This window comes from Melanaphis sacchari, unplaced genomic scaffold (genome assembly GCF_002803265.2).
Source record: "Melanaphis sacchari strain LSU unplaced genomic scaffold, SCAv2.0 Contig182_pilon_pilon, whole genome shotgun sequence".
NCBI classification, from domain to species: Eukaryota; Metazoa; Arthropoda; class Insecta; order Hemiptera; family Aphididae; genus Melanaphis; species Melanaphis sacchari.
The window spans coordinates 725,985-751,266 of NW_020270870.1; the positions used below are offsets into that span (position 1 = coordinate 725,985).

At 25.1% G+C, this 25,282-nt stretch overlaps 4 protein-coding genes across 9 annotated transcripts; 3 read left to right on the forward strand and 1 right to left on the reverse strand.

Moving 5' to 3' along the window:
- Positions 1–7,179: 7,179 nt before the first annotated feature.
- Positions 7,180–8,505, reverse strand: LOC112592628 (prefoldin subunit 2). The gene is made up of 3 exons (XM_025336751.1): positions 8,236–8,505; positions 8,038–8,161; positions 7,180–7,522 (listed from the first exon to the last, which is right to left on the reverse strand). Exons 1-3 carry the CDS (start codon positions 8,367–8,369, stop codon positions 7,337–7,339), a joined length of 444 nt encoding a protein of 147 aa, XP_025192536.1. The 5' UTR covers positions 8,370–8,505; the 3' UTR covers positions 7,180–7,336.
- A 165-nt stretch (positions 8,506–8,670) lies between these two features.
- Positions 8,671–13,957, forward strand: LOC112592631 (survival motor neuron protein-like). The gene is made up of 6 exons (XM_025336755.1): positions 8,671–8,773; positions 8,850–8,975; positions 9,895–9,936; positions 11,033–11,080; positions 11,164–11,287; positions 13,796–13,957. Exons 1-6 carry the CDS (start codon positions 8,732–8,734, stop codon positions 13,834–13,836), a joined length of 423 nt encoding a protein of 140 aa, XP_025192540.1. The 5' UTR covers positions 8,671–8,731; the 3' UTR covers positions 13,837–13,957.
- A 3,131-nt stretch (positions 13,958–17,088) lies between these two features.
- Positions 17,089–18,962, forward strand: LOC112592606 (protein SCO1 homolog, mitochondrial). Its single transcript, XM_025336718.1, has 5 exons — positions 17,089–17,344; positions 17,485–17,683; positions 18,129–18,326; positions 18,397–18,605; positions 18,686–18,962. The coding sequence occupies exons 1-5, from the start codon at positions 17,312–17,314 to the stop codon at positions 18,884–18,886; spliced, it is 840 nt and encodes a 279-aa protein (XP_025192503.1). The 5' UTR covers positions 17,089–17,311; the 3' UTR covers positions 18,887–18,962.
- A 409-nt stretch (positions 18,963–19,371) lies between these two features.
- LOC112592607 (zinc finger CCCH domain-containing protein 10-like) lies at positions 19,372–23,174 on the forward strand. 6 transcript variants are annotated; one of them, XM_025336724.1, is made up of 4 exons: positions 19,372–19,602; positions 20,346–21,103; positions 21,653–21,738; positions 22,980–23,174. In XM_025336724.1, exons 2-4 carry the CDS (start codon positions 20,348–20,350, stop codon positions 23,002–23,004), a joined length of 867 nt encoding a protein of 288 aa, XP_025192509.1. In that variant the 5' UTR covers positions 19,372–19,602; positions 20,346–20,347; the 3' UTR covers positions 23,005–23,174. The 6 variants fall into 6 exon arrangements, with proteins under 6 accessions (XP_025192509.1, XP_025192507.1, XP_025192508.1 ...); XM_025336722.1 differs by lacking the exon at positions 22,980–23,174 and having other exon boundaries at positions 19,373–19,602; positions 20,346–20,648; positions 20,712–21,324; positions 21,653–21,744; XM_025336723.1 differs by lacking the exon at positions 22,980–23,174 and having other exon boundaries at positions 19,373–19,602; positions 20,346–20,618; positions 20,712–21,324; positions 21,653–21,744.
- The last annotated feature ends 2,108 nt before the right edge of the window (positions 23,175–25,282 follow it).

A 25,282-nucleotide genomic window follows, 5' to 3' on the forward strand; every position in this document is an offset into this window, starting at 1 on the left:
TCATAATAATGATGAAGAAAAAAAATCTGCGAAAATCGATAATTTTGAAATTAGATATAATAGCTTATATGATCTTCCAAGGTTCACAGTTTTTCGTTTTGTATAATATATACACAGAGCACAACGATTTAGTTTTCCGCGGCTTTTAAAAGAATTTTGAGTAAAGTAATAATTTAAGTACCTATACTTATATCGTTTCCTTCGAGTAATTCAGGTCGGCCTTGCAAATTTAGTATGATATAATATTATTATGGTAGTCACTTTCTATACCGTTTTCAGTTTAAGTTACATGAATATATAAGATTTAGGTATGTGGTTGCCCCTGGATGGAATGCATTGTGGGGGCCCCTTACACATAAACAAGAAAATATATTTTTGTACTTATTAAATACATTTATTATCATATTTAATAATAAATAATTAAAAAAACAATGAAATCAAGTATAACTATAGTAGGCACGAGCAATATCATCATAATATTAAATGTAAGTACCTGATTAAATAAAAAATAATAATAAATAATACCTAATGTCAAGTAATTAAAATTAAACGCCTAGAACTTTTCTTAATTTTATTTGTACAAACTATATTATCAATAATGTTTTGCATGGCAGAAACTTACGGGTGCCCAACTAAAAATTCTGCCAAATAGGCGTCTGAACTAGGCTTTCAGGCCTACTCCCGGACATGAGCGGTCACACGCAAAAAAAAAAATAATAATAATGTTTTGAAAATCATGTTTTCTTAAAATATCAGACTCAGAGCTCATCATCGCTAGTTGATTGAGCCTGTCTCCATTCATACTGTTCATAGAAGTACACAACCTATTTTTATGTGCTTTAAATTAGAGAATGATCTTTCACTATACTGACGTTTGTAATCATAAAAACAAGATAAATGCGAAAAACTACAACATTTTGACGTACGAGTATAATTTTAGATCCACATAGGTATGTATATAATTTTAGAAACACATTTACTAATATGATTAGTTATTACAATCGACAATGTACACTGCACACCGATCATGAACGGCATAAAAACCTATCTTACTAGATTCTTAGATGCTGCAGTTTATTATTGTCAAAAACGTGAATATATCTATTATTAGTTAGTAAAATAAAAATTTTTTAATATATCAAAGTAAAGTTCAATATTATTTAATTATATATGTGTAAATATAAATAAAATATTTTTCCTGTATCCTAAATTAAATATCATAAAATTGTGAGGCCCTTGTGGGGCTTCAGTCCATTCAGCCCTCCCCTAAATCCGGCCCTGCTCGCATACTCTATGACTCCTAACCATACGGTCACAGTTATTGTAAATGCGAACTATTATTATGATAACTTTGTTATCATTAATCTGCACACAAACTATAGACTTATTATGTCGTAATAAACATAAAATAGCTATAATTTTGAAATTAAGTCCGAGTGACACATTTTGATTGTTCTTAATTCGTTAAAATATACACAAGTTTTAAACTAAAAATAAAAAAATGTTAAAGGCACGCCAGGCGCGGTACTAACTATACAGCAGTGTATAGTATATAGGTACCTACGCAGTGTAGAATACGGAAAATCACGAACTTTAAAAGGTTATAATTTTATAATTATTTCTATGACATTTTTTTTTTACACCATATATTATATTATATTATTTTATTTTTTCTTAATTCATCGAAATCCATGTTACACGAAAAATCAAAAACAACATGTGGCGACTAAAGTGAATTTATATGCAGCCGAAATAATATTGCAGATATTGAGGTTTCAGTTTTATTAAAACATTAATTAAAATTCATTTTTATACTGTCTTAAGTTCCCTAATACCTATTACGATTAATTTTAACAATAATAATATTTTTTTTAGTAAATTAGTAATTACCAAATTAAAATTATAGTCATACAATTTTTTCAAGGTATAAATTATTATATTACAAACTATTATGAAATTGATACGTACATCTATTATAAGTAGTTGTAATGTATGCCCCTGTGGTTCAAAAAGTTGGTGACCCCTACTAGCTGAGCCTATATTAATATTTCTTACCTATAATAACGCACTCTCATGCGAATGGCGACGTTAAAACTGACATATTTTCTTTGTGATAATTATTTAGTGATGAACGTAAATTCAACGGCTGCAGACGACGAACACTTTTACCGTTTCCCATATAAAAATTATAGGTACACTAAAAATGATCGACTGAAGTGATAATCTACAAATCATAATTTGCTAATAAAGTAAATACCGTTAAATCAGGCTCACATATTATATTATAGCTTATAATATAGCTACGTCGTCCGTCGTGTCATGTTCTTTGTATCTTGTATCGTATTCTGATTGGTCGTATTACTCATATTGTAAACATGGTATCATCGTATTCACTATAGTCTATAAGTCTATGACCATAAACTACTGCGATCGAGTCAATATCAAGTCTCAACTTTTGGACACAACACATTAACAGACAGTTATTACAAAATATGTAGGTACCTACTCTTAGCTGCTGTGAATCCGACTTCATACGCGATACACAATATTATACAATTATGTCAATCGATTAAATTGATACCTCAGCGCAGGTTAAGTAATTACCGTGGTCACATATAAGTAATCGGTAAACTCTGCGGGTTTAAAACACCTCTACGGAATTAAACCGGTGGAGAACGATTCCGCGAAATTTGCGGAATAGTGTTGATTATTTAATAGCCACTGATATACATACACGACTCCGCAAATTTTATATGTATATATACGATTCTGCATAATTTTAGATGCAACGTTGCCATTCCGAAAACAAAATATACGTATATGATTGTAAGGGCCGAGCCACGCTTAAGTGATTTTGGCGTGCGGTAATAGCATACGACGGTGGCGACTATAACACGATTCCGCAAATTTTATATAGGTACCTACAACAAATATTAATAATATATAATTATTTGTTTTTTATATTATATTAGGCATATAATATTTGGCTAATATGTTAATGTCATTAGGTATAATTCTTCCAGTCTAGGTGTTATATTTTATTGTAGTATTAAATATTAATGATATCAAACAAATTTGTGATTTGATTTAATCTTATAATATTATCAATTTTTACACTATATATTATGTGTTATTATGATCATTGTAATTATTATTCATATTATTCCTATAATGTATTCTACACGTAACATTATTTTTTTTACTCGTGCCAATAGTGTTGCTAATGGGTGACTTCTTACCCCCGTATTATATCCTGCTTATTTATTCTCTTTAAATACGCTTATTGTGTTTTTAGTATTAGTATAGATTGTGTAATTTTTTATAAAAATAAAAAAAAAACATTATTTTTATACTGAACAGATGAATTTATAATTCATGTGGTACCTATACAAAATTATATATATTAATTATTAATACATCATTTTTTGAAAATAAAGTTTCTTCTCCATAGATAAATAAATAAAAATTCCAATTATAAATAGTAGATATTACTTATGATGCTGCTCTTTTTATGAAAAATCTAGTCGTCCTTTATAATATTGTTCACAAAATGAAAATAAATAATTGTTTTTTTGCCAAAACAAAAAGAATTATGCTAGTCATTTCATTTTTAATTATAAAGGTAGGTACCTAAAATTATATATTATTTCGTTTGATATCTATATTATGTGACTATATATATTAATTATATTAGGTATACATTTATTATAAAAAATTAATTATATAGGTAGGTACTTATACATTAATTTTACTTATCTTATGCTTCGTTTAATACGTAGTTTTCATATATCGTATTTAAATATAATCGAACGGTAACAATAAGTTCTAACAAGTTATAAGTTTTTGAATATACCAACTACAAATTACAATATCCAAAAAAATATACCTACTTCAGTTGTGTAGCTAAAATAATAATAATTTTTACATTATTTTAGCATAAATTATAAATAATTATAATTTATAACTTATAAGACATATAAGGGAAACTAATCATACGGTAAAAATAAACTAAGAGTGGTTACGCTTATTTTTGTATAATAATATTTTTAATTTGTGACGTTTGTATAAATTATATTATTTTATTAGCTTATTACTTTTTAGAAAATATTATGTATCTAGTATGAAATAAACAGCTCTTAAAAAAATAAATATTTTATACCTATTATTTATATAAATAAATGACTTGGAACAGATACAGAAAATCTGGAATAAAAATAATTTATTATTATAAAACGATATTTATATAAAAAAAAAAACTAGTAACATTTTAATTGCAATCTATCAAATTAATTGGGAAAAAATATAATAGGTACCATATTGAATAAATATATTATTATATTAGTATCTTCTCTTTAAATATTTACTTAATTTATAAAATAATAGTTTTATACTCATAAATAAAACATTTAGACTTTTATAATTAATTTTATTTCTAAATATATTTATTAATTTGTATTAACATAAATTACATATTCCAAAAAATGTTTAGCTTCAGAATATGAAATTAAAAATGATTATTGTGAATAAATTTAATAACTTATTAATGGGTTTTGCTTTTTTGTATGTCAATAATCAATTAATGTGTACCAATAATAATTGTAATTTATCATATTATGCCAATTGTATATGAACGTAATACATTTTAGGCATCTTATCACAATATCCCATGTAAAAATTATAAGTATATATAATTTATAAAATATATGATGTCTGTCAGTGTATCTAGTGGTTTACGCGTTTACGACTTAACTGTTAGGTTAATTTGTATTGATTTGGTCAAATTGTTGTGATTTTTATTTCGTAGTAAAATTAAAACTTAACTGCCATTATGCCAAAATGCAAGAAAAATCCAATACTATATAGATATATTTCGAAAAAAACAAAAGCGACCGATTCAAGAAAAGGTTGATGACCCACCAGTTTTATCTCCACCCACAACATTAATCGAAGGTCAAAGTATTCATAAAATATTAAAAACTTATTCTTACCAAAAAAATTGAGAAAAATTGTTTACAATTGGTTAAATTTTAATACTGAAAAAGGCAGGGTTTTTTTGTAAAATACCATGTAAAAATTTTCTTAGTAATAATCAAAGTGTTTTACAGAAATTGGCAATTGCAAGGTATTTTTATATATTTTACTCTATTTACAAATTTTCGAAAAGCTAATGGTAAAACTAGTTGATTTTTAAACACACTTGTTCAGAAAATCATTCAAAGTCTGTAGTTTTGAACGAATTTTTTAAAAAAGATAAATAAGAAATCAAATGGGACAAGAAACATTACAATCTTGCATGAAAATTAATACAGGACCATCAGAATTCAATGAATATACTATATAATATGAAGTAGGTAATCGATTTTTCGCATATCAAAAGCAACGTTGGATTCGTTTAATTAAATATATAAAAATAAATATAAATATAATTTATAAAATAAATATGTATGACTTCTGCTCAAAGAGGAGTATTAGTATAATATTATTAAATGTCTATTATATTTATTTTTTAGAATTACATCAAGAATTTTTAAAAACTTATGTATTTGTAGGCATTAATCTAATACCAATAAATTGAGATTTAATCAATATTTTTACTTCCCTTCATTATTTACTCCAATGACATACCCCAGAAAATGTACTGTAGCGTGGCTGGGGAACCTAGTTACTATATTATAGTTATCCAGGGAAGGTTTTCTGGTCCTTATGGATAAATTTTCCGTAGCTAGGGGGTTAGAACACTGTATGTGGGATCTTATCAATAAATAAAACACGTTTGGTTTATAAATCTCTGTTCAAAATCTATTTTTGGTTTGTACTTAACAAATGTAAATGGTGGTAAACAATCCCGGTGTTGGTGAGTTTATGTTTGTTGGTGAGTTCGTGTTTATTGCTGGTCAGTCTCAAACTGCCCTTTCGATAAATGGTGCGTATTGGCCACAGGCCTCACAATCATTAACAATGTTTATCTCAGCATAAATATCCCACTATTGCCTACTACGGAATTGACACATACACAGGTCTCATGTAACAATAATATATATTATTGTTACAGTACAATACCCCCTCCCCTGGAATAGGTCTGAAATAAACACTGAGCTTGGAACTTCAAAGGTCCGGATCTCTCTTGATTTATTTTTTAACTACATAGCCTTGACAAAATCATGTATATAATTATATTAAACCAAATTTAGTATAACACATTGCACATATATTAATTTAAATGATTATTATAAGATTAAATATAAATAAATTATAAGCTTTCAATGTGTCCTTTTTAAAAATTAAAAAAATAATAACAATTTTTTGGCATTAAAGATTTTGTTATCAGGTTAGAGTATTCGACTGCTTTGAAGTAACAATGAGACACTACAGAAAAGCTTTTTCAGACAAACCAGTAACTATTGCTGAAGCTGTCTTACCATGAGAAAATATAAAATTATATATAGGTAATAAAGTACGATATTATTTTAATATCTATTTTATTCACATAATGCACATTAGAAATATTTTTTAAAATGTTAATAGTTTTTGAAATAATGACTGTATTATTATGCAGTAAGTATTAAAAAATCAAATCAAATATGCTTTGAAGTGGTATAAAAAAAAATAGTACCTACTTCCATTACTATATAATATGTAATTTAAAAATGTATCGTATATCATATATGTAACAGTATTTGTGATCAATAATAAGTATATGTGAGTGAAAATACATGCCCATTGAGTTATAGGTATCATAACCACCACTAATTATTTACCTTTTGTTGTATACCCATCTTTCAGTGATGTATCTGGTAAAACATACTGTATTATGTATTCACTACATAAAATAACATATAATAATGTAATACACAATAAACCATCATTAAATAACAGCCTAAATCACTTTACATTTATTTATTTCCATCATTATGAAGTCCTATCTGTTCTAAGCGGAAATATGTATCCTTCATATAAATAAATAATAATTAATATTGAATCTAAAATGATATATTTGTATTAAAAATACTTTAAAAATTGTGTTGAAGTATTAACATTGCATAATTAATGTGTATTATTTAATATGTGTCTATAATGCAGAACATTACATTTTATATTCTAAAAAGAAAATTATAATAAAAGATTAAAATCTGTACTAGTTAAAATGTTAACGTTTATTAATAAACTTAATTAATACAAAAATTAATAAATTAAAATTAGGCGAATCTTTTATTTTTTTCACTTAAAATTTAATTTGAGTAGTTTGAGTGTTACATTAGGCAATATAATTTACAATACACCCACCCGAAAGTAGTGATATGTAAAATAAGAAGCAAATTAAAATATTATAGTAAAATTAAACATCATTGACAATTACTGAGCCACCATGATCAGCTTTTTTATCAACATTTTGATTTTCAACCTCTTCTGACATCGGGGTAACTCCACCTCTAACTTGTATATTATGTTTATTTTTGAAATCATTGATTTCAATTCCTTTTTTAGTTAATTGTTCATTCAACGTTTTCACAATTTTACCCATCTAAAACAAATTAAATCAATGTTATTATACATATTAATAATTATAATGAGATTTAGTAAATAATTAATTGATTACTATCCATTTCCGTTTATTACTTTTTATTTAAATTTAATGATAATTAATAAGAAATTTATAAAAATGTAATAAAAATATGTATAATAGTTTAAAAATAATTATCACCTTCTACTAAATTTATAATATAATTATAACATAAATCAGTTTAAATTAAAAATAATAGCATATAATTGAGTTAAAAAGCAAGAGTTACTAAATAACAAAATTTAAACTTTTTACACTAAGAGATTTATATTTTGGGTTTATGATTCATCAAATAAACTCATATTCAAAAATAAAAATTTCTTAAGATACAGGGAAATTACTCCTCTAAAAAAAATGTTATTTATTAGTTACTATTGTAGGTCTATGTTCATACAGATTAATTTTTTTTAATTTATAATAAAAAATATTAATAACAACTGAAAATAAATAACTTTATGAATATTTATAAAACTAACTTCTCCCCTATTTTTAATTAGTGTAGGTAAAACATCACAAATCTTCCTTTCAACTAATACTCCGCCTATCAATCTGAAACATTTTCTTTCATCGTCCAACTTGTTTAACGTGTCGATAACAATACTAAAACCAAATTAAGAGATATTAACATTTATAACAACGCATATTAGAAAAAAAAGTATAATAAATGGACAAACCTATGCTCATTGAGATCAAGCTCGATTTCTGATAATTTTGTAGCGAGTTGTCTTTGCTCCGTTCGTAAAGCATTAAAAGTATTATGAATCAATTCCTCTTCTGTAGGTTTTTTAACTTTAACAAGTTTTTCCATTTTAAAAAGTTAATGTATAACACTATTAATTTTCTTGTTATAACATAAACATAAAAGAATGGTTCAAAGTTTCTTCAACTATACTCAAATAGTCAATTATAATAAAAAAAAGTAAAAACTACAGATACAGAACAGAGTAGGTACAACATACTACACTTAACCAAAACTTTATCAACTATTTATAGGTTATACAGCTACCATATTTTTACCGTATAATACCAATTGATATTATAAGCACATCATTACCGATTGATAACAACAAAATATAATATCGTTTATAAATTATAATAGATGATGATGATATTGATAACAATTCCATTTCGATTTTAAATATATTTTAATTTTAAAACGTGCTATAAATCATGTCTGATAGCCAAAATATTCAAATATTTAACAGAAATTCCGTAAGTCAATTGAATATTTTCAAACGTAAATTCTATATTATATAATGGTTGTAATTTATATTTATGTAACTAATAGGTCGACGATGTTGATGATTCAGATCTCATCAATAGTTATGAAAAACAATATGAAAAAGTGAAAAAGAAGGCTAAGGCGAAACTACCCCCCATTGATTCAATGTCTGAGCTGAGTTTAAATGACAAAGTAATTAATTTTATTTGAATATATTATTAAAATATGTATTATACCCTTTTCCAAGTCTGTTAATTCATGAAATTTGTAGGTGACTAGTTACTTAATATTTTATATAATAACACATTATATATATTGTCTCCTTATCGCAGACCTATAAGATATTTTATGTTCAGTATAAACCATCTTACTCTGTTATTTTTAATATTCGAGAGAATTTACTTCCTCAAGTTATGAACAAATTATCAAATTTAAAATTAAAACCTCAATCATGTTTTTTTTGTGTTTAATTTAAAAACCTGTTTTGGACATTAGAAATTAAAAATTAAAATACCAAAATATATACTTGAGGATCTTTATTATATTTTTATCTTTAAATTTGATAATAAATTAATTCTCTTTACTCTTTATCATTAAAAATAACAAGTTAAATAGTTTATTCTATTATTCTACATGTAAAATTTACTACTTTATCCATTACCAAAATAAAGATAGCCTATGAGGGATAATATTCTCTTTTACCATCATACATAATATATATTTATATAAAAGTACTAAAAATTTTCAAACTCTAAAATTCAAATACATGTATTTTATTGACAGTTATAATAACTTACTAAACTTGTGTTCTTTTATTATAAAAATATATTAATCTAAATAAAATTTTATATATTTCATAGTTTGCTGAAGATCAAATTTAAATCAATTTTATTCCAATAAGTACATTTTTCAATTTTTTTTTTTTTAGTTAAGTTGTTTTAAAACTATTTATTTTTTCTTTTTGATGATATAATATATATAAATATATATATATATACAACAATTTTTGAAAAAATATACAGCTTAAGTATTTAACTTGATTATATAAACAAACACAATGTTAAATTATATTTTATCATTTAATAACTTAATGTTTTGTTGCTTAATTTAGGAAAGCAGTGAGTGTAATGTAAAGAACAAACCAAAAAAAAAAGTAAGTCAAATATTATAAAATAAGTTTTTTACAATATAAATATATATTCAAATGGTTTAACAGACATAATATATAATATAGTAAACAACAATATTAAATACAAAAATATTCATAGTTAATAAAATTAAATTAAAATTAATATAATAAAGTAAATTTAAGATTCAATTAGATAGTGGTATTTTTTATTGTTTAAATGTTGGTAATTGTTTAATTATATTATGAAAATAAGAACTATGATTGTTAATAATAATTTTTGCGTTCAGTATTTTGAGTTTGTGACCGATAGTGCATTTAAGTTATGAAGGTCTTGTCAACCCATTTTGAATAAGTATATACTGCACTCCACAATGTTATAAGACACTATCAACTATCAGCTTTACAGTCACACTTTTCCAAATTATTATTTCCATTTCTTAAAGCATACGGCATCTACTTTGATTTGTGCAAAATTTATTCTCAATATACTATTCTATAGGTAATTGTCTAGAACAGATAAATCTAGGTAATTGGACAAGATTTTTCTTTATTATGTTTTAGTTATCCTATATTGATTTTCAATTTTCTTATTAAGTTTTTCCCTCTTGGTAAATCATCAAATCTAATCCAAATAAGAGTTTGGGGTTTCAAATCAGTTTTTTTTTACTTTGTGTATGCACTATATGGTATATATGTATGCACTGAATTATACAGTTCTTCAGCTTAATAGTTAATAGATTAATGCAAGTACTAGTTTCCTTAATGCTCTTGCATCAGCTTTCTAACTGATTATTGCTAGAGTTGTTAATAAGTTATTTCTTGTTTTAAGTTTTTGAGTTAATCTTTTTTAGTAAGTTTTATAACTTAGGGTCCAATCTACGGTGTTATGAACACTATCGATTAAACATAATATCCATTATATTTTTAGGTTGTCTATTATTTAAGTAAAATATGTATTATGAATGAGGAATGAACTATTAGGCTTTCTATTAACCTAATTTATTCATATTTTCCTTAATTATAATAACTGTTCAACAAAGGTACAAGCCCATAAGGCAAAATTAATTAGTTTAAGATTGATTGATCATTATGTTATTGAATGTTATTTCAACCTTTCTAAGCTAATGTTAACAAGAATTATCAAGCTGGATCAACAAATGGATACAAGGTATAATATATTTAATTTATAAATATAAAATTAATTATTAGTATTTACTAATAAGTGACTTAAATGTTTTTATTTCTTTTAAGGAAGCAGAAGTTCTTTTTCCACCACCTCCACCACCACCAGACAGTATAAAAAATTTACCTAAAACTGAAAGGGAGGCTCTAACATCAATGCTTATGTCATATTATATGAGTGGATTTCATACTGGTTTGTTAATTTATTATTATTTCTTTGTTTTTCACTTTTTTATAGTTAATAATAGAAATGATAAATTATTATTTATAAATTATAATATTATTTTACAAAAACAAGGTAAATTTTTAAGTAATTCATTTAAATAAACAGTATACACTGTACACTTATTACTGAAAAATTTTAATTTTTTTATTTACTGCTACTATGTTTAAGTTTTTATTTTCATATTTCAAAGCAATATAATTTTTTCATTTTTGTAGTACTTTTATCACAAAAATTAAATTTTGGATGGATACTGTATTAGTTATAACTTTATAAGTATTAAAAGTTTTTATGTATACCCCTCCTCCTCACAAAATATTGATCTACCATTTTTCTCATATTAATTTTAACATGTTGACTGCCATTCGACCGTTGGCAACCACAAAAATATTAATCATAGGTATGCCAAGGTTAGGTTTCAGTATCATTATAAATTTATATTTATACTATAGAATTTGAAAAAAAATTAAAAATACAAAAAAAAATGTTAAAATTATGTTTATTACATCAAAAAATTGAAATTATTCCCGCTATGCCACAGCACATTTTCTAGATCGTTATTGTAGCGACATGGAAAAGTTAATTTTACAAACCTAAATTAATTTATGGCAGCCTACGGCCGTATGGCCTCTTACAAATAATATAATAATATGATGTGGCAGCCGGCGGTCTAAAAATTATCAATATCTAATTATTTTTATATGGCAATCTACGTGTTATAATATTTAAGGTTTATAAATTATAACTAATTAGGTAACTACTTATTCAAATTACTTAAAAAAATATTTTACTTTGTAATATAAATACTAAAAATTAGGCTAATGGATATCGCTTGGTTGTGTAGTAGTAAGTTTTGGATATGCCTTGTCATCAAATACTGTATAGATGTATTAAGTTTGAATTTATTAATAAATGATAGTACAGTAAAATATCTAAATACTTAAAATTCTTGAACATTGACTTTTTTTTGCTATTTAGAGAGGAGAAGTTAAATAAATTAATAATCAATTTAAAAATATATTGAAAAAATTATACACCATGCACATATGTATATTTATATTATTTTTATGTATAAATATACTTATATGTATTATTATTTAAAAGAAAATCAATTACCAAATAAGATAGCCATTTCGTACAACGGATACAATAAATGATAATAGTAAATAGCATAATAATCTGTAAAATACATATTACAATAAAAGTTACTAAGATAATAATTATACTAAAAATTATCAAGATCTAGCTATAAAAGTGTCAGTTTTTTTTAGCGTCTCTTGTTTAAAAAATTTTCAATAAATAAGTAATGAACATTTTTCTGTTCCGTCAAAAAAATCTCTGCTATTTAGAGGTGTCTATTAAGAAAAGTTTCACTGTATATGAAAAACAATTCTTGGCAGAATCATTTTATCAGCTTAAATCACTTATGCTAGATTGCATGATAAATTGTTAAATTTAATGAATCAATTACAGGCTATTAAATCATGTTTCAACATGTTTCGATTAAACATTAAATTTATTATGTTATTAATTATAATATTAATAAATATTTATATTATCATTGTTCAACTTTTTAGTCAATACCAACTTATCATAAAACAATGTGAATGTTCATGGTAAAAAAAAGCAATAACTTAAAATTAACCTAAATATTTTATAAATGTCATTGTGTATTTATGAAATAAGTATTGATATAAAATATAAAATAATAGTTGTAATAATTTCAACCTCCTATTAATAATATTTTTTTAATCATAACAAAATAATTAAATTTGTTATTCTTTGTTAAAATATCACCCAGAATTGATATTTCAAATGCCTATAAAAAGAATTGCATTTTTATGTATTTTAGATTTTTATTTAATTATAAAAACAACATAATATGTGAAATATTGATTTTAGTTTTTACACATTTTAATCGAGCTTGACCAAAAAATTATTTACTTTTGATAAGAAAAAAAAAACCATTGAAAATCAATACATCCATCAGAATCAAAAATTTAAGTTATTCTAAAACATTAAAACTTAGTATTATAATGATAAAAACATGTTTTCAACAGAAAAATCAAAACTTCTTGAAATAATGAGTGTAGACATTCAATGAACTAACATGTAGGTATGTACGAGATATATTTTACTTTAAAAATATGTAAAGGTAATCTAAAAATAAATTTATTCTATTCTACATTTTATTTTTATTTTGTTAAACAATTTTCTAAGTATACTTAAACTTAAAAAAAAACATTTCTAGAAACCATTTTTCAATTTGTTTCGCATGTACTATAAAGCATTTTAATTGTATTCATGAGTATTGATTTTCTAATTAAAATTGCTAGGTAAATAAAATTAAAAATACTTAATATTTATATTATATTCAAATATTTATCATATATTTAACTTAAATATTGACCTCTTATAATATTTTTTATAGTAATAAAATTATTATTTATTTATGTTAATTATTGAAATATATTTCAGGATATTATCTTGGAATGAAACAAAATAATTCTGAAAAATGATGTTATACGGATTAATCATTTATAAATTCCTAATAACTTAATGGGTATGTAAAACTTTAAATAATGTTTTGCTTGCATAAAATGTTACATATTATTTTATACCTATTATATCAATGTATAGTACCTATTGTACAATTTAAAATAATGCAAGTAAATAATTTTGTCTTATTATATTTAATCTATTCGATTTATATTTCTTAAACTGTATTTATGAATTAAACTTTTATGATTTAGATATTACTATTATTTTATTATGGTTAAATTATCCGGCATCCTGTTACCCTATGTTATTGACCAGAACCAACTTTTACATCATGTGCTGCTTTCCTGAATCTACCTATAAAACTAGACTAAATTAACATTTTGAATAAGCTAGGTATAGAAAGTACAAAAAGAAAATAAATTTTAGTTGAGTAAACCTTTATAAAGTTAGTGACTATATAAGTAACAATTGGATACCAACTGGAATGGCGTTATTAACCACCAGTTCACTCAGCCAACTGATTCTTCTAACACCAGAACCAGACACGAGGAGGAGGAGAAGAAGCATAGTATAAAATATAGAGTATTACAAAAATGTACCTACTCAACACCTGTGAGAAGTGGAATGGGGGGGGGGGAATTCAGATCGGGAAATTTAAATTTATCCAGACCATTCACTATTTACTAATTAAATTACTAAGACATTATTTTTTCTTATTTTCAACATTCTTAAATTACAATTTACTACCAAACTAGTACATTTGAAAAAGTTTTGATTTGATACTCAAAATATTTAGAACAATATCACCAATAATAAAGAATTTAGGTTTATCAGTACATTCCTTGAAAATGTGATAAATTAAAACCCCAAATCCATCAATATTTGTAAAATCGTCTTAAAATGTTTGAGAATTAAATCAATCTCGCCTAAAAATGAAATAACTACTCAAAAAAACTTAATATCTTGATTTCAGAATAAAAAATTTGTCAAACAAATATTTTCCATTAAATGTTTTTTTGGAAAATTAATTTTCTAAAGAACAGAATTTACCACCAAATTAATATCTTTTGATAAAAATATTTAACGAGCTGACAATCCTGCTACTCCAACATTCTTACAATTATACAGAATATCATCTGTATATTCATTAGTAAAGACTCCCCAAACACTGGAAACTATTCTATATCATCTGGTAAACTGTTTTAAATTTATTAGTTTAAACTTGAGTATATCAAAATTAAAAAATATGGTATGGTTGTTTAAAATTGTATTATCAAATTATTTAATTATCTGATTTGAAAGAAATAGAAAACAGTTAATTATCCAGACAATTTGCTAGGAAAAATGAAGAAAATTAGTTTTGAAAGAAAAAATTGATAATATTCTAGAAGATATTTTGATAATAGGTATTACTCTAAATTTTAATATTAAATCTAACAACATGAAATACATTTTGCTCAATGCGAATTTGCTATATTATGTTGTATGTAGGTATGTAAAATAGAAACAACACTTATAACACATATGGGTGTAGCGTCCAAGGTTAAAAGCCATTTTTTTTGTTTAAAAGACATAACACTAAAAACAAGTTTGCTTAAATTAAAAGGATGTCTTTATCTAAGAAATATGGCGAGAGTCTCATACTTAAACACCATTTATTTAATGAGATATAGGAGTTTGAAAATATGCATGTGACGTCATAGAGCCAAAGTCGGAATAGCGGTGTATGTTTTACGTGCAAGTGTCTTGAAATCGTTGTGTTGATTAACACAACGATTTCAATTGTTAAATAAAATATTTTAAAATATTTTTTATGCAACCCTAAGTGTTTTTTTTTTTGTATTTATGACACTGGTGTGATTATAATTTTAATATACTTTCTAGTTTTTTATATAGTAGATAAAATTATTATAGTCAATTATTTGATTATTATACGAGTATTATAGTGAATATACGACACGAATCTCGAACTCAATAATTTTACTAAATTATAATTTAGAATATGTTTGCAACAAGATATATTCAATTTTAAATCACACCATTGTCTTGTGTACATAAATATATTAAGGATTATGAAAAAAAAAATTTTGAAATACTGTTTTAAGTTATTATAATCATTGTGTAAATCAAACTACTTTTATACATAAAACATAGGCGTCGGCTCTATTCATTATCTCATTAAATAATCATTTTTTTAACTTCAGATTTTTACCAAAACTTTTTTATCATGTTGAATGTTAACTACAATATTACACCAATAAAATAAAATTGAAAAAAAAATTTAGTGTTGTGATGTCCTTTAATGTTTTATCAGTTTTTTTTTTTTAATTAACATAAGACATTATCTATAAGAAAAGAACAAATAATTTGATGTTAACAACCTCAAATAACAATATGAATTATAATTATAGCTTATTATATTTTATTTCTTTTATATTAATCATACCTACATTGCTATAATAAATATATGGGATTGTATTGAAAAAAATTTTTTTATTATTTTCTAATTTACTTGTTTTAATTCATATACATTTTCTCTCCTACTGACTATCTACTTACTTATATTATTTTTAACCTATATAATATAATATAAGGTTTATAATGATTTGAAATACTACTATATAGTATATAGTGCAGACAAAGAATTGAAAGAGTTGACGTAATTTTTTATCCTTTTCAAATTTGTTTCATGATAATATTATAACTATTATTTATAATTCGAAGTACAGACTAATATATACAGCAAATACTATAGTACCTAAGTTTGTTTACCTACTTGTTTAGCTATTGTTATTTTGTTAGCATATAAATACCTAAGAATTATAGTAAACATTATATACTTTTTACAATTCAGAGTTCTGGTTGTATGGGTCGACTTGTATTTAACATTTTACACTATAAATAGAAGAACTTAACCCACGCTAATTTGTAGTTATTTATACTTGTAACAATGTATTTAAGAGAGAATCCATTGATTTTATACAGTTGTGAAATCAGTTTATTTATAATTTATTTATAAATTATTTTAAATTGTAGATCGTACATAGAACAGATTACAGTTCATAATTTTAAATTATATCAGTTATCAAAATTTATCATAAGATAAGATACTGATAAAAATCCTCGAATCCACGGATGGATCTTTTAGTGATAAGCACATTTTGTTCAAATGAGATAAAAATTTATGATAAAACAACATTATATGTTAATATAAAACGCTGTAAACGCTGTGTATAATATTAATAATAATTTATAATATTATTTGTGGATAAAAAGTTCTATAACCTCAAGTAGACAGTTTACTTTTAACTTCTACTTTAAATTAATTTACCTCCATTCGAAAAACGGACTAAACAAAATTATTTTCCAAGTGTGATAATTCGTGGTTTTTAAGAAGTTTAAACCATACACATAAAATAAAGATAACAATTTGAAGTTTTTAAAAAAGTGTTAACAACATTTATTTTGTGTTTTTTAAAATTTCTAATAATCATGTCATTTTATTCCAGAAGAATTTTTCAACGAGTAAAATATCTATTTTATATTATTTACTTTTTTTTTTTCATCTTATTTTGTTATTTTCCATATAGTTATATACATTTTGAATAATACTATCTGATTTCCAATTAATTAAATATACCTAATTGTAATTATTTTCTTTATAGTTCCAAATTAATCAAATTTCAAAATTCAAATTTAGTAATGTGTCAGGAGGACCAAATAAACACGTTGAATTTCCCAAACGTAATAAAACAATATTTGGAAAAGATAGTCCAATTACATGGAAAACTGTAGGAATTACTGGTGTTTTAGGAGTGGGTATGGTCTCATACTTGTTTTATCTTAAAGAAGAACAAGAAGAAAGTAAGTGTTAATAATTTTTAATTAGCATACCTAATTAAGTAATTTCTGTTTTGGTTATAATTATGTATTATTTAATTATTATTTGATTTATAAAAGTTGGGAAACATTTGCTTATTTCAAAAACATTTTAAAACCTTGTATAAATATAAATGTAAAGTTAATATAACATTAATTAAAATATTCTTGTTTGTAGTTAGTTATATATTTTTTTTTTCTTGTAGTCTTTCTAATATTAATATAAGGTAATTTCATGCCTTTATTAATTATTATTTAATTTTTTACTATTTAGCTATTTGTATTTTTACTAAATAAAATAAAAATATATAAAATTATATTATTTATTTGTGAATTATTTAATGATAAAATTAACGTTTTATCTTGATTTAATATTATATTAGCTATTTATAATTCAGTAAAAAGCTTAAAAAAATGTTAATATTTTCAGAACAAAGACGAGAAAGAAAACGTCAATTGGGAAAAGCACAAATTGGAGGTCCATTTGAGTTACTTGATGGATCTAACAATATTGTAAAAAGTGAACAATTTTTGGGGAAATGGATGCTCATCTATTTTGGTTTCAGTCATTGTCCAGATATATGTCCTGATGAATTAGAAAAAATGGCATTAGTTGTAGATAATCTTGGTAAGTATATAATAAAATTAAACATTATTTTAATGATAACTTTGTCATATCAGCTTTTGCAATTTTTTAGAAAAAGAAGAAATGAATACAGGTATTCAAGGTATTTTTATCACTGTAGATCCAGATAGAGATACTCCTCAAATAGTAGATAAATATATTAAGGAATTTTCTCCAAAATTCATTGGTTTAAGTGGTACACCAGATCAAATTCAGCAAGTTTGTAAAAGATATAGAGTTTATTATAGCCCTGGAAAAAAAGACGTTGATAATGATTATATTGTGAGTTTGTGACTACATATTTAATTATTATACTTTTAGAATTATAGCTATATATTTATTTTTTTTATTCATAATTTTAGGTGGATCATACAATCATTATGTATTTGGTTAATCCAGAGGGTGAATTTATAGATTATTTTGGACAAAATAAAACTGCCACTGAAATAGTAGAACATATTTTACTACACATGTTTAAATTCAAACAAGAAAAAGGTTCATTATTGAGCAGCACTTTAGAAAAAATAAATTCATTAAATGGGAAAAAATTTGCTACGTCTTAAACTAATATTTAAATGTAATCAAACTTCTTTATATTTAGACTAAGTTCAGTTGCTGTTAATTGTTACAATAATTTTAAATTAATATATGAATTTTAATAAAAGCTTTAACTTTAATATTTTGTTTTTTCAGTACTACAGATCTACAAGCACTTGATTTTCATATATCCCATAAAGTATACGGTTTTATTTATGAGTTATGGTCAAAGAGAGTGAGAGAGTAGACAATTTTGAGTCTTATAGGCTATAACCCATAAGTAGACGTTGACCGAAAGACCATAAACGGCATAAACTATAGAGTATAGACTAAATTATTACTTATTAGTTATTAGCTAAGCTAATATATTTTGAACGGAAAAAATCTTCGTTTTTCCTCCATGACTGTCTGGAACAAAAACTAAATGTTTACATCTTATTAAGCCACGCCCCAAAGGTCATTGATTATTTTTCCATTTTAATTTTAATAATTTATTTTTACAAAAAGTTAAAAATGATGTATGGTGTATGCTATTTTTTTGTGTTATTGAAACACTAATAGAATTAACATTTAAATTTTGATATACAAGTTGACGATAATAACTGTAATCTATATATTAATTTCATTTTTTATATAATTTAAAAAAAAATAATAGTGTTGGTCTAGGTACAGTTAATGTGTGTTCGTACATTCCTATAATTAATTGAAATTTTGATTTAATTATTCTTAAAATAATCCACAGGTAAAGTATTGACAGTTATTACAATATTTCATTATTATTATCTACAATGATTTGTATTAATAGTCATTAATGACGTTTCGCGCTAAGCCGCATCAATTGCCAGTACCTCGTCTTAAGGTTTAGTGGACATTTTGGTGATACCTACAATTGCCCAACGCCGGTCGTTCAATATATTTTTACAAATATATTTTAGATTTTACGAACTGCTAACATCGCATACACATTACCTGACCATTAAATTTTCTATTGGCTATGCGCGTAATTTGCGCCGATAAATTAAGTATTCACGCAGCGAGTATATATTATACCTTTTAACTATGTTAATAATTATTAATTTGCAATGATTTACTGAAGTTGGGTAGGTAATTGATATTAATGGTACTTGAAAAAATATGCAATGTCTAGACAAATAGTTGTTTTTTTTGCTTTCTTTTGTTGATGACATTCAAAAAAAGTTTAATAAATTTGATTATTTATTTAATATTTTACTATTTCTTGTATCATAATATGAAATATTTCAATTTAAATTTCTTCTGATATATTTATTATTTTTGTTTCCATATTTGTCTAATGATATTAATTAGACTAATTTTGTTATAATTGTCAAGACTATGAAAAGACTATTTTTCTTTAAATAATGAAATTCAATTAAATAGGTATATTTTTATATATTGTATAAAATCAAATTTTAGATTTTGAAATGCTAAGTGCATATAAAATTGTATAATAGTCTGAAATCGCAGGGATGAAGGGGAAAAAGGATCAGGAATCAGAATCAAATGACAATGTTTGTCGAGATTTCATGCGCAATGTGTGCAATAGAGGCAAATCTTGCAAATTTTTTCATCCTCCTGTTGAAGAGGATAAACGCAAATATGTATTTTGCCATGACTTTCAAAATGGCAAGTGTAGTAGACACGATTGCCGGTTCATTCATTGTTCTCGTGAGGATGAGGAGTATTATAATCGGACCGGACGCATGGCACCAGAAGTGTTGAGAACAATTGAAATGACTGGTGCGCCTCCTTCTGATGATATACCTATTTGTAAAGATTATTTAAAAGGCAATTGCCATCGTAGCCAAGCTCATTGTAAATTTCGTCATGTAGATCAACCACTTGATGTACCTGTTAGAGGTCCTAATGGTCCTTTCAATTCACCCCAGCCAGCGATGCCACCTAACTTCGGTAATGAGTTGTTCCGCAGACGCTTTGATTTTGATGAAGAGCCCGATCCCAAGCGTAGGCGCTATGAATTTGACAACAGAATGCCGCTAGGGCGCCCATTCCCCAATCGCGACATGGACTTTTCCGCGCCACCTGGGCCTGTGCATCAACAGCCATATTGGCTGTTGCAAGATGAGGTGGAAATGTTGCGCAAGCGTGTGGCTGAGTTGAAAAAGCGCAATGAGGAATTGCAAGCGACTAATGAATTCTTATTGGAGCAAAACGCACAGCTGCGCATTAATGAACAAGCGCCCCTACGCAGCACCCAGCAAATGGTGAGCGCTATACGCACTGTGACCACAGTCCCAGTCAGCTTGGCGGCGGTGGCTGCGGCCGGCACACCCGTGTCCATAGCTACCGTCTCCATGGCTCCAATTCAGATACCACCTGTTGTATCTGGGTCTGGCCCGCCGCCCCTGCCGCAGCCAACTAACTCGCAGCCTTTGGTATCTTATCCTATTGGCAGATCGACATCAGCCCAACACTATATCCAACCGTAGGTATGTTCCTACCATTAATTTTTTTTTATTCTCAAAAATCTCGATTTGCTTATATTATGTTTACATGACATTAGCATGTTTAAGCTTCCCTTATTTTATGTTTAATATTAGTTTGTATTATGTCTTCTAGTCTGAACAATTGAATAATTTACCCTTTTGGTGCAAAACTCCAGGGATTTATGTGCGCCATTTATTTAGGATCTATTTCATCTTGGCAGGGGCGTGGGCGTGGCAGTCAATAACTGCCTAGATGAAATGGACTGACTTGTGTTCAATACTATTTTTATCATTTCAATTAAAATTTTTGTATTTGGATTGTTTCAGTTTATGAACAGAGAAAATGGAAATGCTAACAAGAATTTGACATTAACAAAACAAAGAATGTACAATCTATGTTTTAATAATAGAATGTAAGAAATATTTTTTTTTTACAATTTGAGTACCACAATATTTTTGATGTTGAAAAGATAAATTTCTTTTATTTGTGAAATGTATAAATTTAATAAAAAAATTATTTATTTCATACTAGTTTAGTGTTTCATATTCATAAGCTATTTGAATTTTTATCATGAACTTCAACATTTAATTTTTGATTAATAACACTATTTGTATTGTTATTAATCTGTACAAATTAGACGTTTATAAAATGTTGATTGAGTAATACCATTGATTTTCTTATCATAATATATTGTTTATTTATGTTATGGTGAAGATCCATGAAAATAAATTATTGAGTACAAGACATTGATGTAATGTAAATAAAATATTTAGTAGAAAACAAAAATTTTATCATACTGACTTGTATATTTTATTTTTCACCTTCATTGCCTCTTAATTTATACTTATTTTGCTTAAGAAGTTTATTAATTATGTAAGTATTATAAATGTTTCTACACATTAGTAATATAATATTAAATTAATTTATACAACTTTGAACAGATATATTCTAAATCTATTACCTAATTAATTGTATATGTCACTGGACATTCTTTCCAATATTAATATTAAATATTATAATTGGCATAACAATTTTATGAGTTGTGTAAAATTTAAATTTTTATATATTTTTCTTTTTTTCACCTGCTATTTTTAAATGTAAATCATTAATTTTGTTGATATTTCATTATTCTCATATTGAAAAAAATATAATTTAAATTTGATTTATTTGTATTTTTTACTATTTATATTTAAATCCATTAAGTAAGTTATAAATGTAACTAGTCTTTTAATTTATGTTATAGTTAAATTTTATAGATTATAATATATAATATACCATTAGAATGTCTTCAGTGCATTAAAAAATAAATATGTATGTATGTATATATAGGTACATTTTAAAATGGAAATAAACATGGATGTAATTAATGTTAAGCTTTATTATTTGTATACCGCGTGTTTACGAAAACAGAGTCTACTTTATAACTCGGTACACTAAATAATTTTCAGTTCTGTTTGAGGGACATCAAATTAGACCTAACTTTTTGTAGTTGGAGGGCCAATTTACACTTTCATAAAAACACCAGTGGGCTGCCATAAAAAAAAAAAAATATTTATATTTTATTTTAATATAAAAACATTATATAGCTAATGCAAAAATTATCATATAACAGATTAATATTAACATTTAATTGTGATTGTCATTTTTTTCCAGAAGCCAACTTTCCGATATCAATTGAACACTGTGGTGGTTAATCTGATGTACAATAATTCTAAAGACGAATTTTCAATACGGATTCTTGATTTAGGCTATTAAATTCGTTGTAGAAAATACCAATTCAAAAATATACGTACCTACTTCCAAATAATGCCAAAATTTCAAACAATTAGTCGAAAAATTTATTTTTGATGTTTCTGTAAATAATTGTAATGAAAATTTTATTATTTTTTTCAATGAAAAAAAATAAATATTAATTTAAAACTTCGTTGTCTGATAGTAAAAATCATGTTTATAAGTAATTTTATTATTTCATCAATAGTGTAATAATAAATTAAAATACTATTAATACAATACAGTGAACTCGCGATATAACGAATTTCAAGGGACCGAGCAGAAAATTTGTTACTTCGAAATTTATTAAATCCAAAGCATTTAATATCAACAAAATTCGTTTTAATATACTTTTTGAATTTAGATTTTACTTGATTATTATAATAACATACATATTAAATATAATCATTTTATTAAATACATATATACTTACATGAGTAATTATTTATTAATTAATATAAACTTTATGTTTACTATGTACATAAATATTTATTTATTCTTTGTCTAGTCACTCGCGCTTACCTAGTTAATAGTGTTGTTCAAGTTCAAGTATAAAATGTTACAAACACTTAAACACACTATTTTCGATATCATGTCTGTAAATATTTCGAGAAGATTGCGAAGACCTGATTTTGTTTCTTTCGAGGATACGGAGAGCTCATCAGAATACCTATTCTTATTCATTATCAACTTAGTTTAAAATTTCATCGTCATTATCAGAACTTTCAGAACCACAATTAGTCAACTCGTCGTCGATAGCAAGTAGCAACTAGCAACAAATGTTTCGTAATAGTCATTATTCACCAGCAGACATTTAATAACGACATGAATTTTATCCTATTGTATGATAATAATCGAAACAAACTTGTAAAATTCATTACATTGCAACAGAGCTTTGGGCGCTTTGTCCAAAAAATCTCCGTTAGATCGAGGGGGACAAAAATACATTTAATTTATCGTTACAACACGAGATTCCAAGGGAACGACAGTTGTATACGTTAGGTATATAGCGAGTTGAGTGTAAATCATAAATTTTAAGTAATTTAAAATTACTTAAGTTATAATAATCATTAAGTTAAAAAGAAAAAAATTACTCAAAAATTATTATTTAAGAATGTTTTATTTCTATCGTACCTTTCATTTTGCAAATTTTGATTTTAAAATACAAGGTGATACAACTGATACATCATAATAATGGCTTCAAAAAGTTCAAAAACATCGATCAATCCGAAAACGGTACTTAAAGTAAGGATTTTAATTTAAGAAAATAAAGTTGTATTGCGCATGCGCTAAGCATTGATATAAGCGTTTAAAGAATTGTTTTTACTGTTTTCGTTGTGTTTGTTGTCCATTTGAACTATTCAAAGATAAAGTTTAGTTGTAAACTTGTGAATATACAATATTTAATATTATAATAATATATTATAAACACCTCAAAATTAAAATTGAATTAATGAAATATAGGTACAATAGGTAATATAAATAATACATTTATTAGATACCTATGGAAAGATAATGGTGAGATTTAACATCCAAAAACCCCCCTGGCGACGTCACTGAGTGTACTGAGTCATAAAGTGGACCCTACTTCACAATGTAATAAACTATATACTATTTATTTCTTCAATTGATTTAGTACAATTTTTATTTTTATTAAAAGATTTGACGATATTAAAATTTAAAAGTGCTCTATATTCTATGTATTTCATAGAAAGTAATAATCTAGTTTTTATGCATGTTACAATGTTAATATTTGAAATATGTACAATGTTACCTGACACATTTATCTATTGAATTGTTGCATTTTCTACAAATCTAAATAGGTAATGTTCTAGCTACAATGAAAGTTCAATTCTCTGACTACTCTAAAACAACTAATTGTAGTGGCGAATACAACTGTTCTTGGTCCATAAGAAATGCTGAGAATTAAATATCTTGGAATCTTTCAGCATCTATAAATATCACAGACACAAGCACTTTAAGGCATCTAGTGAGGTATGGCATAGATCGCAAGGGCATGCACAGTGAATATTTAAATCCAACCCAGTCACAAATAATGGCCAGAACAGATATAATAAAAAAATAAATAAGTTAACTTTCAGGTTTTTTTATTTCTTAAGATTTTGTTTGCAAAAAGAAAACTTTCTTTGGAAATTAAAAAAATTAAAAGATAACCATGTGTATTT

Excerpts from the sequence above, each read along its gene's own strand:
- LOC112592628 (XM_025336751.1), bottom strand. The coding sequence starts at position 8,369 with ATGGAAAAACTTGTTAAAGTTAAAAAACCTACAGAAGAGGAATTGATT. Across the intron at positions 8,162-8,235 it reads CTTGATCTCAATGAGCATAG|TATTGTTATCGACACGTTAA; the intron begins GTTTGTCCATTT and ends ATTTGGTTTTAG. Across the intron at positions 7,523-8,037 it reads TAATTAAAAATAGGGGAGAA|ATGGGTAAAATTGTGAAAAC; the intron begins GTTAGTTTTATA and ends AATTTGTTTTAG.
- LOC112592631 (XM_025336755.1), top strand. The coding sequence starts at position 8,732 with ATGTCTGATAGCCAAAATATTCAAATATTTAACAGAAATTCC. Across the intron at positions 8,976-9,894 it reads AGCTGAGTTTAAATGACAAA|GAAAGCAGTGAGTGTAATGT; the intron begins GTAATTAATTTT and ends TGCTTAATTTAG. Across the intron at positions 11,288-13,795 it reads TATGAGTGGATTTCATACTG|GATATTATCTTGGAATGAAA; the intron begins GTTTGTTAATTT and ends AATATATTTCAG.
- LOC112592606 (XM_025336718.1), top strand. The coding sequence starts at position 17,312 with ATGTCATTTTATTCCAGAAGAATTTTTCAACGA. Across the intron at positions 17,345-17,484 it reads CCAGAAGAATTTTTCAACGA|TTCCAAATTAATCAAATTTC; the intron begins GTAAAATATCTA and ends TTTTCTTTATAG. Across the intron at positions 18,606-18,685 it reads ACGTTGATAATGATTATATT|GTGGATCATACAATCATTAT; the intron begins GTGAGTTTGTGA and ends TCATAATTTTAG.
- LOC112592607 (XM_025336719.1), top strand. The coding sequence starts at position 20,348 with ATGAAGGGGAAAAAGGATCAGGAATCAGAATCAAATGACAATGTTTGT.